Source organism: Trichechus manatus, unplaced genomic scaffold, assembly GCF_000243295.1.
Source record: "Trichechus manatus latirostris isolate Lorelei unplaced genomic scaffold, TriManLat1.0 scaffold00175, whole genome shotgun sequence".
Classification (NCBI taxonomy): Eukaryota; Metazoa; Chordata; class Mammalia; order Sirenia; family Trichechidae; genus Trichechus; species Trichechus manatus.
Window position 1 is genome coordinate 73,925 of NW_004444111.1, and position 15,103 is coordinate 89,027.

Consider the following 15,103-nt stretch of genomic DNA (forward strand, 5'->3'; position numbering starts at 1 on the left):
CCTGGCAACCTACTTCAGAAAAATCAACTATCGTAAATCCTATGGAGCACAGTTCTACTCTGACACACATGGGGTCATCAAGAGTTGGCATCGACCTGACAGCAACTGGTTGGTTCTCCTCTTTGCTTCCCGAGATTCTTGTTTGTGATCTGTTTCTCCCCTCTCCTCACATATGCTTACGACTGCCATGACTAAGCCACATTCTGAGTGTCCCTTTAGCACATTCACTTGTAAGCAGCAACCCCGCTGGGAGGTCCTCCCCACAAACGAAGCCTTCGAGAAGTATTCGGGACAAAGGGCTACCCCACAGTTCTGTATTGGCAAGGAGTAACCAAGACAACCAGTTATGAAATAAAAACAGACAGTTGTGAGGACTATGAAGATGGGAAAAGCACCTATTTTCTTCTTTAACTACAATCTGACCATCCATGAAGAAAAAAGAATCCTTACACAAATTCTTATTGCTCATTTGCTCGGAGAGCTGAAAACAGCTCTGCGGGATGTGACTGTGTAAGCCCATTTCTCTCAGTTAAAGACTTCCCCCGCCCCCTCGTGCATTTATCTCTTCCCAGAGTAATTTATAAATGCACATCATGTAGGCCTGGATCAAAGGATCATGATCATAATGATTTGTATTCCTCCAGGAATATCAAATGCACTGGCTGAGTTTTAATTCTCCCTGAGGTCCTGGGGAGGTGTTCGAAGGCACGCTGATCCACACTGCACTGTGACCATGGGAATCATTTCAGAGCACAAGAGTCAAGGCCCCTAACACTTACGTGTTCTTCTGAAGCATAGAGAATTTCCATTAGTCGCTGCACGAGGTCATTCTCCTGCCCGTGTTCTTGGCAGAGTAGCTCAATCTCTCTCAACTTTCCAAAGTAGAAATCCCTTTCCTTTTCCACACCTTCAAGGGCCAGTTTTAATGAATGTACCTGCAAGAAAACAAGTGTGGAGAAGAGAAACCCCAAAACATATTATAAAAAATAAGTAAACGACTATGCCTGCAGTATGAAGACCCAAAACATGAAGAGAATGATGCAGAAACAACAGGGCTGTTGTTCGGAGCTTGGGCCTGGGCCCAAATGTCCAATCTCATAACACACGACTCATTCCCTTCGGTCGATTGAGTGTTTATTAGCCAATGTCAGAGAGGTCATTGCTGGGCACACTCCACCCAGGCTCCGAGTAAGCCTTCCTCTCTGCTAACATAGGCTAGAGCACACATCTCTTACCTAACTTGCTCATAATCTGCAGGGAGGGGAGATGAGAGAATGGGAGGAAGGCGGAGAGATGACAGAGAGGGGTGTGACTGGTTATGTTAGGTTTATTTTGAGGACTCTCCTTTCTTCAGATCACTTGGATTAAGAGCCATCCTTAGTTTTGGACCTGTTCACAAACGATACTGAGCCAAATGAGGCAAATGCTCTCTACTGAGAAACAGGCTCTTGGCAACACAAGGAAGAGGGGCTGAGAGTGAAAAGCCTGGGGGAACAGATCTTCATTTCTCGACTTCTGGCTTTGGGCATTATCACTAGAAGGGAGGGCAGATATGGAGGCTCTACTTCTGTGCAGCTTCTCATAGTAATTACAGACGTAGTGCTAGAGAAGGGAAGGAGGCGAGCACTGGGGCCTGAAAGAACACTGATGGGGTGCACATGGATCCAGTTTCAAACCTCAGGCTGCCACACTCCTATGGGCACAGCAGTCACACTCAGGCCTAAACTCTAACCCCCTTCCTGGACTCTGAGAATTCCCCAAGTTTTTGACCCTGTGTACACTGATATACACAGAGAATATTCTTTAGGAGGTAAATTAAGTCTTTCATGGTCCTCTTTACATGAAACCTCTCTTTCACCATTATTAAAAATCATCCTTAACAGAATTTTAAAAATTATGCTTGAATGCAAAACTGTCTTCAATCTCATGATTCTGGGCCTTTGTCCATGGTATTTATCTGTCTGGAGATAAATTATTGATTCATTCAAACAGATATACGGCACATACTGTGTCTATCCCCTGTCTGTTCACCTGGTAAACTCTCACTTATCCTGTCAGACTCAGGAATGTGGCCCCTCAGTGACAATACCACTGACCCCTTCACATAGCTGCTCATCCTCTGCCCTCTCCTTCTATCTCCGTGAGAGCAGTTTTCATTTTTGTGTTGTTATTTCTATGTCTGTCTCTCCCACCAGATAATGGACAATTCAAGAGCAGACTATGGTCTGGCACATGCGTTGTCAGGTGCTGACGAGTCGATTTCGACTCATAGTGACCCTATGTGACAGAGTAGAACTGCCTCGCAGGGTTTTCTAGGCTGTAATCTTTACAGAAGCAGATCAGCAGGCCTTTCTCCTGTGGAGCTGCTGGATGGGTTTGAATCACCCACTTTTTGGTTAGTAGCCGATGTATAACCATTGCGCCACCAGGTTTGGCACATGGTAGGAGCAAAATAAGGGAATGCTCAATTAATGAGTGAATTTTTCTTGACTAAAAGTGAATAAAAACTCTCACTTCCTACTCACCTCTTCCATGACCTATAAACAGCTCCTTGACAAAGGGCAGACAGAGTGTCAATTTCTACTTTGAAGAAAATATGCTCGTTGATTTCCCCCACAAGCCAAATCCTATTTAACAATCAGCAGAATGAGTTCTACAACTGATTTCTTTGGGCAGAATTACAACTGGCTTCTCAGAGTCAGATACTTATTTCCAAGGCTGCATTACTTACATGACCAATTTGTTTCCAGAGTGAAGCTGATTCATTCTAACAGTGACAATCTCCTAGGAACTGTTCGGCATGTGTGTGCATGGGTGTGCGTATATGTATGTGTGTGTGTGTGTGTGTGGATTTTAGACAACTGATGAACTTTGCAAAGCACTTGTATACTCCTTTTATTTTTCTTCATAGCACTTATCACCACCTGACATATTTATATTTGTTTATTGTTTTCCCTCAATAAAATGTAAGATCCTTTGTGAGGACAGGGATTTTGTCTGTTCTGCTCACCACTGTATCTCCAATGCTTGCCACATAAGCAGGTGTTCAACAAGTATTGGTTGAATGAGTTAGCTATTTCTGTCTCACAGTAATCACGTTAAACCTGGTTAAAAAACAACTAGATCCTGGTATAAGCAGTCTGTTAAACTGACAAAAGCCCAGTGGATGAGCATCTGTGATGCTGGAGAGTCAACAGATACTAGAATCTAGAGACATGTGCTGAACAGCAACAACTATTGGAAATGGTTGCAGTCTAATACGATGGAGTGTCACTACGTTGGCAAGAGAACCAGATTTTCTCCAGCATCTTTTAGAGGACTTAAACTCTCAGAGTTCCAGGTAAACAATTTACAGAGTAAGACGGGTGTATTATGCCACGCAAGGAGATTGCTCTCATGGAGTGATCAACTTCCCTTCCCTTAGCCCAGGGGGTTTGCTGGTGGATAGAGAACTCTCTAAAAGGAAAACTCTGCTGTTTCTCCTCTCTTTGGTCTGTGAAGATTCCCTGGGGGAAGGAGTATCTCACCTCTTCACTGTCAGCCCTGCATTTCCCCAACCTGTCAAGTGATCCAAAGATTTAAAGAAAATCAAAACTATCTTCTCAGAGAAAGCCTGTGAACCACTTCAACAAAGCATTGGAGGGTCAGTTTGCTAACGTTTTAACTCCTATTATATTTTTGTTAATACTATAAAAACTGAAGGCAACCACCCAGAATTTCCAGGGAAAAGAAAACCCTCTTTATTCTAGAAATCCTTTCCTGCCTTAAAACTAACCAACCACCTCGTTGGCCTTGGGCACAGAATCCATCTCAAGTCTACACTGGTGCCAGCAGATGGATTTGTGGCAGTTTATGGTATGTTACCACTTCTCAGCTCTCCCTGTACCACCAGGCAAGGAGTGTGTCTTGGACACACTCAACCCAGGAGAATGAGGTTTGTTGGCCTTCCAAGAGTGCTTTGGTCTGCACAATGAACAAACAGCTGAGGCTTTTGTAGACATACACAACCCAGTTGGTGGTATTCCAGATGCATTAGGTAACTGCTGCTCAGCTATAAACATTCCCTAGTAAAAGCCAATAGTAGCTAAATTACATGATGAAAGATCAATTGGCATACAAAATTCCCAATTTTCACAGTCCCACTCACAAAGGTCAAGGTCAAGGCCACCCTATTGTTGTTGCGTGCCGTCAAGTCAATTCCGACTCATAGTGACGCTATAGGACACAACAGAACTTCCCCATGGGGTTTCCTAGGCTGTAATCTTTATGGGACTGAGTTGGAACTGACCCAACGGCACCTAACAACAACAACCTTTATGGGAGCAAACTGCCAGGTCTTTTCTCCCACAGAGCGGCTAGTAGATTTGAACCACTGACCTTTCTGTTAGCAGCAGCGCCTAAGAGATGAAGGAGATGCTAGAGATAGACCTTGAGAAAAGTTAAGAGGGAAGGGGCAAAGAAGGGGTTTGCTTTTCAGGATTCTCCTCACTCTTCTTAGTATGTCCACACACTGCAGGTCCTCCCAGGCCTTGCAGTCCGGGTCATAAGCCACAGTCTGTGCTTGGGCTAACCAACGGCCACCCTCCAACCCTGCCGGTGGTCCTTGAGCAAGGCAGCGACTCCACACCACAACCCGTTCGCTAACCCACTGTCCAGAAACAGTCCCTAATTATTTATGTCTTCCTCCCCTACGTCCTTTGATTCATTTCTATCATTGGAACTGTCTAGCACAGTGGTAGTTTTATAGTATATCACGAGAGGCTACTTGAATAGAGGCATGAGGCCAAGCAAATGAAAATTCTTAAGCTTTATGGCACTTGTCACTGTCTCTATTACTACTGTAATTCATTCTTCAGCCTAACCATGTTCCCTTAACCTCCCTTGGTCCTAGAATTCTCAGGTGCAACCTAGTGCTGCCTGTGTGGCTCCCATCAATGTCAGGAAGTCGCCCTTGTCGGCTTCAAGGGCAGAGGATGGAGGGAGTAGTAACAAATCACCAAGGAGATGGATATGGAGTAAGTGCTTAGTAAATATTTGTTGAATGAATGATGCACAATGTAGGGTGTTGTAAGACTCTCCCTCTGAGGGACAGAGATGGGGCACGCACACTTCGACTCAATCTGGATGCATCGGGGACGTGCGGGAAGTGAGGCCTTTTGACAGTATGAAGGAATTACAACAAGAAGGGGGAAGACCATTGGGCTGTTCCTCTCTTTTCACACTGTCTTCTCTGGAGTGTCATTTTGGGTGGTACGACGGTTCAGCTGAGTTGTTTTAGAGCTCTGGATCCCCTGGAGGTATTGGGGCCCTTTGTGTGATTTGGAGAGCTAACTGGGGCCTACACATTGCCTCAAGGAGAAGAAGTGTGGCTGGAGAGAGGGGTAGAAAGGACCTTGAGGTTTCCATGTGGTTATAAATTGGGCTGGATGGTTGGGAACTGGGCTATGGTGGAGCGGAAAGACAAAAGAAAAAAAAAAAAGGAGTGAGTGGGGTCATGAAGAAACATGAGCTAATAAAGATACCAAAAGAATGTGAGTTTCCAATGAGAGGAGAGCTATAAATCCAAAGTATTACAGACCCAATGCCTGCTTCTTTAGGTCTACTCTGATTTCCTTGGGGCCTCAGGCATGTAGCCCAAGATTCGTGCGGCTGTCTGAACTGCCCTTTGATCTGAGATGAACTTACTACTAGAAACTCTACATAGGCTCAGACTGAGAAGCAGGAGGTAATTGGAACATTCAACGGTTTCTAAATCAGAGTCCTGCCTACTGGATGACTTCACGTTTTACCTTCTGCATTACAGTGATCAGAATGGTAAAGAAACCCTAGCTAAGCAACTTTCTGCTTTTAAAGTAGTTTCTTGATTGCAAATACAGGCAGTCTCCAGGTTACAGACAACTCATACTTGCTCTTTAATGTTATGCAAATCTGCCTTCACTTTGAAAGGACTGAACCAACCCCTCCAAAACCTAAAACCAAACCCATTGCCATCCAGTCGCTTACAACTGATAGTGACCCTACAGGACAGAGTAGAACTGCCCCATAGGATTTCCAAGGAGTGGTTGGTGGACTCGAGTTGCCGACCTTTTTGGTAAGCAGCCGAACACTTAACCACTGTGCCACCAGGGCTCCCAAACCTACCTGCAACAAATTCTTCACTGCAGTCACCTTCACCTGCTGCACGGGCAGCTTTTAAATTACTGAAAAGGCTTTGAGCCTTTTCTTGCAGGAAAGTACACAGAAGGCTAAGTAAGAACCATATATGTACCTGTTTTGACTCACCTATGAATTCAACTTAAAGACACAGTAAGGAACAGAGCTCATTTGTAACCCAGGGACTGCCTGTATACAATTATCTCAAAGACAGTTTTCAGACTCTTGCTGGCTCATCAAGAATAAGATTAGTCACCTGAAATGGCCTCCTGAGTGGCTGGGAAACAGCCCCAGGACCTTGATTAAAGGCTCCTCCCTAAGTGGTGGGAGCAGCCAGGATAAAACAGGGTGAGGTTAGGTGGCTTCTGCAGTGGGCTCTATTCTACCATTTGTTTATCACTTTTTAACTACAGGTAATCTTAGGCCATCCCAAGGGTGGGGCAAACTGTCAATGTGCTTGGCTGCTAAAAGAAAGATTGGAGGTTTGAGTCCACCTAGAGGCACCTCGGAGAAATATCTGGCAATCTACTCCAAAAAATCAGCCATTGAAAACCCTATGGAGCATGGTTCTACTCTGACACACATAGGGTCGCCATGAGTCAGAGTGGACTTGATGGCAACTGGTTTTTATAATCTTGGGCAAAATTGGCTATTGTTTGTTAAAAAGCATACCTACGCCTTTTGTACTGAAAATTTCAAAGACAGTAGAGCTAGATTTACTGCAAACATGAGGACTATTGGATAAAAAAAGGAAAAATCTTCCACTTAAAGCACAACTGTCACCTTCCTGACCCCCTAATATCAGGCTCAGTGCTCCTGTAGCACTGAATTTCCCAACTGTGGGAAATACGAGGATTTTGTTTTTCTTGTGTAATAGCCTACCGTGGGCCATTGTTGTCTGTATCTATCCTGCTCACCATTATATTACTAGCACTGAGCACAGTATCCAGCACATACAACAGGCTTAACAAATAGGTGTTGGAAGAAATAAAAGAGGGAGGGAGCGAGGGAGACAGACTAACCCTAGAACAGCTTTGAACACTCTCTAGACTGATCAGAGTGGGCCCGAGAGGCCATAGTCAGCCTGGAGCTCACAATGACCACAGAGAAAGGGCAGGGGAGGCTGGCCTGCAAGCTTGCACTTACCCGAGGCTGAGCCATTTGTTCTTCTGTCCTACTGTGTAACTTTGAGATTTGTGATCATCATCTTCTATTCATAACAGGCCACTGATTTTATCTTCCTAAACAATTCCTTCCATTCTTACTTGCTGGAAACCACTGACTCTGCCTCAACCTCCCACCCCTTCCCCTTATCCCAGGCCTATAGGGTTCTGGTCCCTCACCCCTTACACATTCCACTGCTCCCAGAGACATAAGTGGGGATGATGAGTTACCTGTTCATTAAGCTGTAAGACTTGTGTTTCTAAATCTTTATCAGATTTGGATGCTGAGCTGCTGGACGAAGCCCTTTTGGCTGATGAGGGACGAGAAGGTGTGGATCCTGGTTTAGATGCTGGACTTGATTTAGCCGCACCTGAAAGCAACCAGAATAAATTACACATACTGGCAGTGTTAAAAATGTCTTTTAGATATGCAGCAAATACATGATACGAAAGGAATTTACCAAAAAGTATGAGAGACTCTCAATAATCCCTTTCCATTACAGAAACAGTACACATACCCTTGGAAGGAGTTCACGTGATTAAATGATTGCGTCTTCTTGGGTAACTTATTTTACGTTTCTGAGCACTGTTTTTTTTTCTCTCAAGTTACATGTCCCTTCTCCCTCCAGAGAAATGAGTAGCAGATACAAAGGGATTTTAAATTTAAGAGGAAAGGTTCTTAGATAAATTCAAAGCATCACCATAACTGAATTTCTAATAAACAAGAGAACAGATCTTATAACAGTTTAATACTTTATAGAAGAAACATCAATACGACTGTGTTTTTTCTCTTTTAACACATTCCCTAGCTTCAGTCACTGAAACAGCCTAGGAGCAATGACATCTCAAGAGCAGCAACCACTCCTGCACCAAAAATGTTGGTTTCTAAATGCCATTCTGCATTAAAAGGGCTTCTTAAGAAATGGCCTGATTCCAGGGATGGGGTAGGAAAGTACAAAGTGAATCTGGAATAAGTTATTGTAATGTGTTGGATAAATAAAATTTATCTATGAGTCCACAAAGATACAGAGAAAGAGAGCGAGACTATAAAGCTCTTCTTTACAGACTACTGCTGCACAATAAATGTAGAAATGCTAGAACCAGAAAAATCAGTTTTGCAACACTCGTAGCTAATGACTGACTCAGCGAAGGATCATCGATGGACTAGAAAACATTAGGTGAGAGGTTTTTGGAGAACAAGACACATGGCAAGGTATTACCCTATAAATTATCTATTATCATATATATTATTAAACTTTATGCTATTATAAAGGGAAAACTGCACCTTTACAACAGGGAGATCTGGGGTCAGCCCCTTAACCAAGCGATCCAATGTAACATCACTAATGGTGAGATATATATACGGCAGACCATTGATTTCAGGTAAGACCTCCCTATCTGAAGCTCAGCTCATGATGGAATCTTACTATCTACAACACAGTACAGGCACAGGAAATGAGTCTTTGTAGCTAAAACAGATGCCACAAAGCATATGCAGTGAAACTTATGCACTGAATGGATTAAGGGATTCAGGCTGTTACTAGGAGCCCAGTCACTTTTACTCTGAGCATAGTTCCGATGAGGTGGCAGTTTACTTTTTGACTACCACTTCAGTTTGGTGTAGATGCTCCCGTTGGTCCACATCTCTATCACAACCCCTACCCTACCCCCGTCCCCGGCCGGCTCCTGGAGGGCAAGGACCACGTCTCACTCAGGTCCTTAGCACTATGTTAGGTGGAACATACACTTGGTGAATGAACACATATTTAAAAAAATACACAAACAAGTAACAAAATCTTGGTTATATGGTTTCCAATTTTACCATTTGTCAGTAGTAACAGATTATAAAGAAGTGAGGGGTTATAAAGGTAACTATGCTGACAGCAGTTACAAGTTTCAACCAACATACTAATTACAAAGTAGCAAACAGGCAGACTATAAAATTTATATTTGTATGTCTTAAGGTGCCTGGAGTCATTTGTTATAGATGCAAAAGTCATACACACCCTCTATAAGTGCTGACATTAAACCCTTGCAAACACATGCCTTTATTATTAAGGAGAAAAAAAAAAAAAAAAACCCAAGATTTTCTTTTTTAATAATACAGGGAAATGCCTAATATACTTTAGAATGAGAATGATTAAATTGGGAATGACTAACAGTAGTTAAATGAGCCCTGGTGGCGCAGTGGTTAAGCACTTGGCTGCTAACCGAAAGGTTGGTGGTTCAAACCCACCAGCCACTCCGCAAGAGAAAGATATGGCAGTCTGTTCTGTCAAGATTTACAGCATGGAAACCCTATGGGGCAGTTCTAGTCTGTCCTACAGGGTTGCGAGGAGTTGGAATCAACTCAATGGCGGCAGTATTTTTTTTGGCACAGTAGTTAAAATGTAAATCCTCAGTGACCTAGACACCTCACTTACGTGGAAGAACTTCCTGAGGATACTAGAGACCTGATGCTTTCCTTTATCAGTGAATGGTATACAGCTGTGAGGCACTGATGGGCCAGTGGTAGAGTTCTTGCCTTCCAAGTTGGAGACCCAGTTTGATTCCCAGCCAATGCACCTCACGTGCAGCCACCTGTCTTGTCAGTGGAGGCTTGCATGTTCCTATGATGCTGAAGAGGTTTCAGTGGAGCTTCCAGAATAAGACAGATTAGGAAGAAAGGCCTGGAGATCTACTTCTGAAATCAGCCAATGCAAACCCTATGGATCACATAGTTCGATCTGCAATGGATCACAGGGATGGTGCAGGACTGGGCAGCATTTCTTTCCATTGTGCATGGGTCACCATCAGTTGGGGGCCAACTCAATGGCAGCTAACAACAGTATACAGTTGCAAGGATCCTTCATCTCTGTGGAAGCTCATGTACAACACTGCTGAAGCATGACCCTTATGCTCCATTGGCCAGGTTCTCTAACCAAGGGCCAAATCAACAGGGCAAAGAAAACAATGGGGCAAACAGACAGGGGACACAGGGCTGGGAAATGCTGACCTGTCAAAGAGCCTTTCTCAGAAAGCAGCCCTCAGCACAGCCAGGGAAGGAGCTTTTGAAAACTCATTACTTCAGACCTTTTTATAAGCAACATATCATATTTTAATATAAAGGAAGTCTAACAAAAAGTAGTTCAAATCATAAAGGACATGGTTACAGATACTTCTCAGACATAACCAAACACTGTGAGATTGGTTTTCTGGGTTTGAAGGCTTAAGACATGAGTCCCATGGGACAACTCAGTCAGTTGGCATAATACAGTTCACAAAGTTCACGCCCTGTATCCTAGTGAGGTGAGTAGTGTCTGGAGTCTTAAAAGCTTGTGAGCAGCCATCTAATAAGATACAATTATTGGTCTCTACTCATCAGGAGCAAAAGAGAAAGAAGGAAACCAAACTCTCAGAGAAGAAACTAGTCTACAGGGATAACAGCCTATATGAGCCATGCTCTCATCTACCCTGAGACCAGAAAAACTAGATGGTGCCCGGCTACCCCTACTGACCTTTCTGATCAGGGCCACAATAAATGGATCCTGACAGAATGAGAGAAAAATGTGGAAGACAACTCAAATTCTCAAAGTCCAGACTTACTGGGCCGGCTAAGACTAGAGGACTCCTTGAGACTATCACCCTGAGACACTCTTTCAACCCTGAACTGAAATTATCCTTAGGTCACCTTTTAGCCAAATAACAGACTGGCACACAAAACACAGGATACCACCCATGACTACGGTGCTCCACTAAAAAACCACCTATATGAGACCAAAAGGTCAACAATTACTCTAAAGCAAAGAAGGGGGCAGAGAAACTAGAATACTGGGAACAGTACAACCAGAATGCAATTGAAGAGAATGTTGACACACTGTGAAAAATGTAACATCACTGAACAATTTGTATGGAAACTGTCAAATGGGAACCTAATTTGCTGTGTAAACTTTCACTGAAAACAATTATTAAAAAAAAACAAACATACACAGTTCAAAGACTGCTTATGATAAACACTTATTTGTTCAATAAATACATATTTATTAAAGGTGATGGAACAATTTGGAAATGAATAGTGGTGATGGTTCCACAACCTGGTGAACATAATTAATGTCACTGAGGTGTACATGTAGAAAATGTTGCAATGGCAAATACTTTGTTTTATTCATATATATATGTATGTATTTACCACAATAAAAATACATATTTATCAAGAATCTAACATGAGTCATGTTACTGGACATTCTCATGTGCTGGGGATAAAAAGATGACTAAGACATAGTCTCTGCTTTCCAGGAGCTCACAGTCTCATGGGGACGACAGTCATCCAAGAATCTTTATGCATGACCACCCTCAAGGATCTCAGGAGCAAGCTACATGACCACACAGTGTGACCTGGGCTATACTGTCTCTGTCTGAAACACTCTCCCTGCTCCTACCCATAGAATAAATAATAGGAGACAATATCCTAAAATATAAGACATTTTTTAGATAGTTAAGACTGTTTTTTGTTTATTTGCTTTACAGATCTGCTGTCTTCTTTGAAACAACCATATTCTAAACTGTACCCAGTTTCTGGGGCTGCCAGATATTCCTTTCCCACTTACCTGGGCCTCTATAATAAGGATGTTATCCAAATATTGGACAGTTACCAACTCCCAGTAAAGTGAACACTGATATAACATTTTCATGTAAAAGCTACCAATTGCATTCCAATTTTGCAAAGTGACCTAAAAATGTCCATTATATAGCATCGAATCTTGGTTTTAAACACTGGGGTCCTCACTAGCTTCCTCAACTCCTAGGATCCCCCCATTCCACAATGATTTCACCTCTGTACCTTCCTATGCGTCTTCTCTCAACACTGCTTATGTGAAAAACATTTACATAATGGCTTTTAAAGACAGCGCAGTTACTTTGGCTATATTACAGATATAGATTTGTTCTTGCAACTATCAAACATTTCAATTTTTTTTCAAGCTGCATTTAATGATGTCCTGAAATCATAATTGGTGGTAGCCCTGTTTTACAAGTGATTGTTCTGCCCTCAAGCTTTTCTCTCACTCCTTAATTTTCCCTTTCAAAATAAAAGAGTTTCAGAAGCAAAGGAAAATAGACATAAATTCTGTACAAGTCCCTATAATTCTTTGACATTACCCATTGGACATGGATATGTTTTACAAAGCTGATCTTTGAGCAGTTGCGTTTTAATTAATGCTTTTAGGATTTGGGGTATAAATATGATTCTAAGATATTTTAACCACAGTTGTAAAAAAACAAAGAGTGGCCTGATTCATTGCCTTAGTAAAGCCAGAGCCTCACTGTGTCTGTGTCAGTAATTAGTAGCTTGCTTAATGTTTATGGAAAATGCTACAGCATTTTGGTCATATTAGGCCCAATGAATTCAGACTGATGAAAAGCACTGTACTTGGCTTTATCCTTCATGGCTGGGACTCTGATGGAACTTAGAAATTCTTCTCACATAATCTGTTGTACTCCTTCTGCCAAAATCATAAACAGAGGAGCTAAAAATATGACATTAATACTGTTGACAAGAACCACAGAGACATTAAAAAACATACGCACAGGCACACATACTCAGGAAGCAACCACACTTCAGATCATCCCCAAAGTCTTCCTACTTCGGGAGTCTACTCCTCCCTCAGAGTCCTTCTCACCCAATTAAAAACTTCCATAAAAAAACCAGCTCCTGCCAAGCTGACTCTGACTCATGGCGACCCCATGTGTGTCAGGGTAGAACTGTACTCGCTAAGGTTTTCCGTGGCTGATATTTTGGAATTAGATTGCCAGATTTTTCTTCCAAGGCACCTCTGGGTGGACTTGAACTGCCAACCTTTCAGTTAGCAGCCAAGTGCGTTAATTGTTTGCACCACTCAGGGACTTAAAACAACCACCGGAACAAAAATGTATTAAATCTGCATTGAATGACAATTTACAATGGATCTGATATCACTTGCGCATTCCACTTACTTTGGCAAATAGATATTATTTTTTAACTGATAATGAGTTTGGTTAAAAATAATAAAAAAGACCATTCTTGGGCAAAGAGTATGAGCTGGACTGATGACAAGAATTCCTCCAGGAAGAGGGTTTCCTAAGTGACAACACTGACAACAGAGCCATCAGGCTGCAATATGACTGACAGCTCCCACGCACACAATTCTGATTGCTGCAAATTCAAGTCACATTTAAAGATCTAATCCTCTCCTTTAAAAATGGCTAGATACCTTCCCTTTGTAGATTCTGTAGCTGTGCTCTGCTCTGAGGGCAAAAAAAGCACCTCAGTGGCCAGAGTACAGTCCAAATGGAACTTAACAGGTGTCTTAGTTATCTGGTGCTGCTGTAACAGAAATACCACAAGTGGGTGGCTTTAACAAACAGAAATTTATTTTCTCAGTTTATGAGGTTAGAAGTCTGAATTCAGAGTGTGGGTTCTAGGGGAAGGCTTTCTCTGACAGGTCTGGAAGAAGGTCCAGAGCTTTGAGCTTCTGCTCCTGGGAGATCTTCATGTGGCTTGGCATCTCTCTTCCCCTATCTCTGCTTGCTTGTTTAATCTCTTTTATATTTCAAAACAGACTGACTTGAGATACTCCCTATACTAATCCTGCCTCATTAACATAACAATCTATTCCCAAATGGGATTATAACCACAGGCATAGAGGCTAGGATTAACAACACATATTCTGGGGGGACACAATTCAACCCGTAACAACAGGGTATGGGGGTGCCCTGATTCATGAGATCATTAAGAGGCTGGTTCTTTTATTTTAAAATCAGTAGTTCATAGCCCTCATGGCTTCTGTCCTCACCAATGCAGGCGCTGGCAAAGTTTGGCTGCTCTTCCTTTTTGCCACTTCAGTGTCAGCTTATAAAAGTGGGCAGCTCCTTTTTGAACAGCTTGGGGTGGCTCCATACAGCCATCCATTAGCCACATGAATCTTGTGGAAATGAAGACCTGGTATGGAACTGGATATCTTCCATCTTGCCTCTAGGACAACTGTGCACAGGGGCCGGGGTTGGGGTGGGTGGCCTCTGGAGCCAGACTGCCTTCATATGAATCCTGGCTCCGCCACTTGGTGGCTGGGTGACTTTTGCTACCACCTTGATTTCTTTTTTTTTTTTTGTTTTTACTTATTCATTTTATTCACTGGTAGTTGTCGCCTCTGAATATCTGTATTTAAATAGCAAAGGTAGTAGTGAGCGGTGAGTTTTATGAATTTTAGAGGTAACACAATTCTTGGTTCCAATAGCTTAGCTCTGGTTGTAACTGAACCTTGGTTTCTTTGTGTATACAATAGGAAGAGCAGTACCTACTTCACAGAGTTGGGAAGAGTTCACGAGTTAATACATGGAAAACACGTACACAAGAGCCTGGCACATAGTAAGTGCTCAATAAATGTCAGCTTACATTACTGTTATTACTCAGCAAATGAGACCTGATTCAATGGCTAATGATGAAAAAGTACACGGGTTTCCCATGTTCTAGATGGTGGCAAAAGAAAAACGAAATGGCTGAAATCACAAGGAAAGAAATGAGATTCCATTTTTATTTAAAGACAATCTTTACAAAAATGTATTAATCCAGAACCCACCACTGGGCTCTCAGGTACACTCCCTCCATTCCATGCACTCTTTACTTATCTTGGAAGTCAGTGTGCTTTATTTAGCTCAAGTCTTCTCCTGAAATTACCCTAATTAATTTATTTATGCAACAAATATTTACTGAACCCCTGCTAGTGCCTGGCAAGTTAATATGCACCTGGGATAAAAGAATGAATAAAACACAA

General features: G+C 42.4%; 1 protein-coding gene across 6 annotated transcripts in view; it reads right to left on the bottom strand.

Annotated features, from left to right (window-relative positions):
• MAPRE2 (microtubule associated protein RP/EB family member 2) overlaps window positions 1-15,103 on the bottom strand; it is a 170,764-nt gene that overhangs the window by 16,793 nt on the left and 138,868 nt on the right. For all 6 annotated transcript variants that reach the window (XM_023741166.1, XM_023741167.1, XM_023741168.1 and 3 more), the window contains 2 exons: window positions 7,548-7,687; window positions 780-935 (listed from right to left, as the gene is read on the bottom strand). In XM_023741166.1, coding sequence (XP_023596934.1) covers window positions 780-935; window positions 7,548-7,687 — 296 coding nt within the window. The remainder of the gene's footprint in view (window positions 1-779; window positions 936-7,547; window positions 7,688-15,103) is intronic.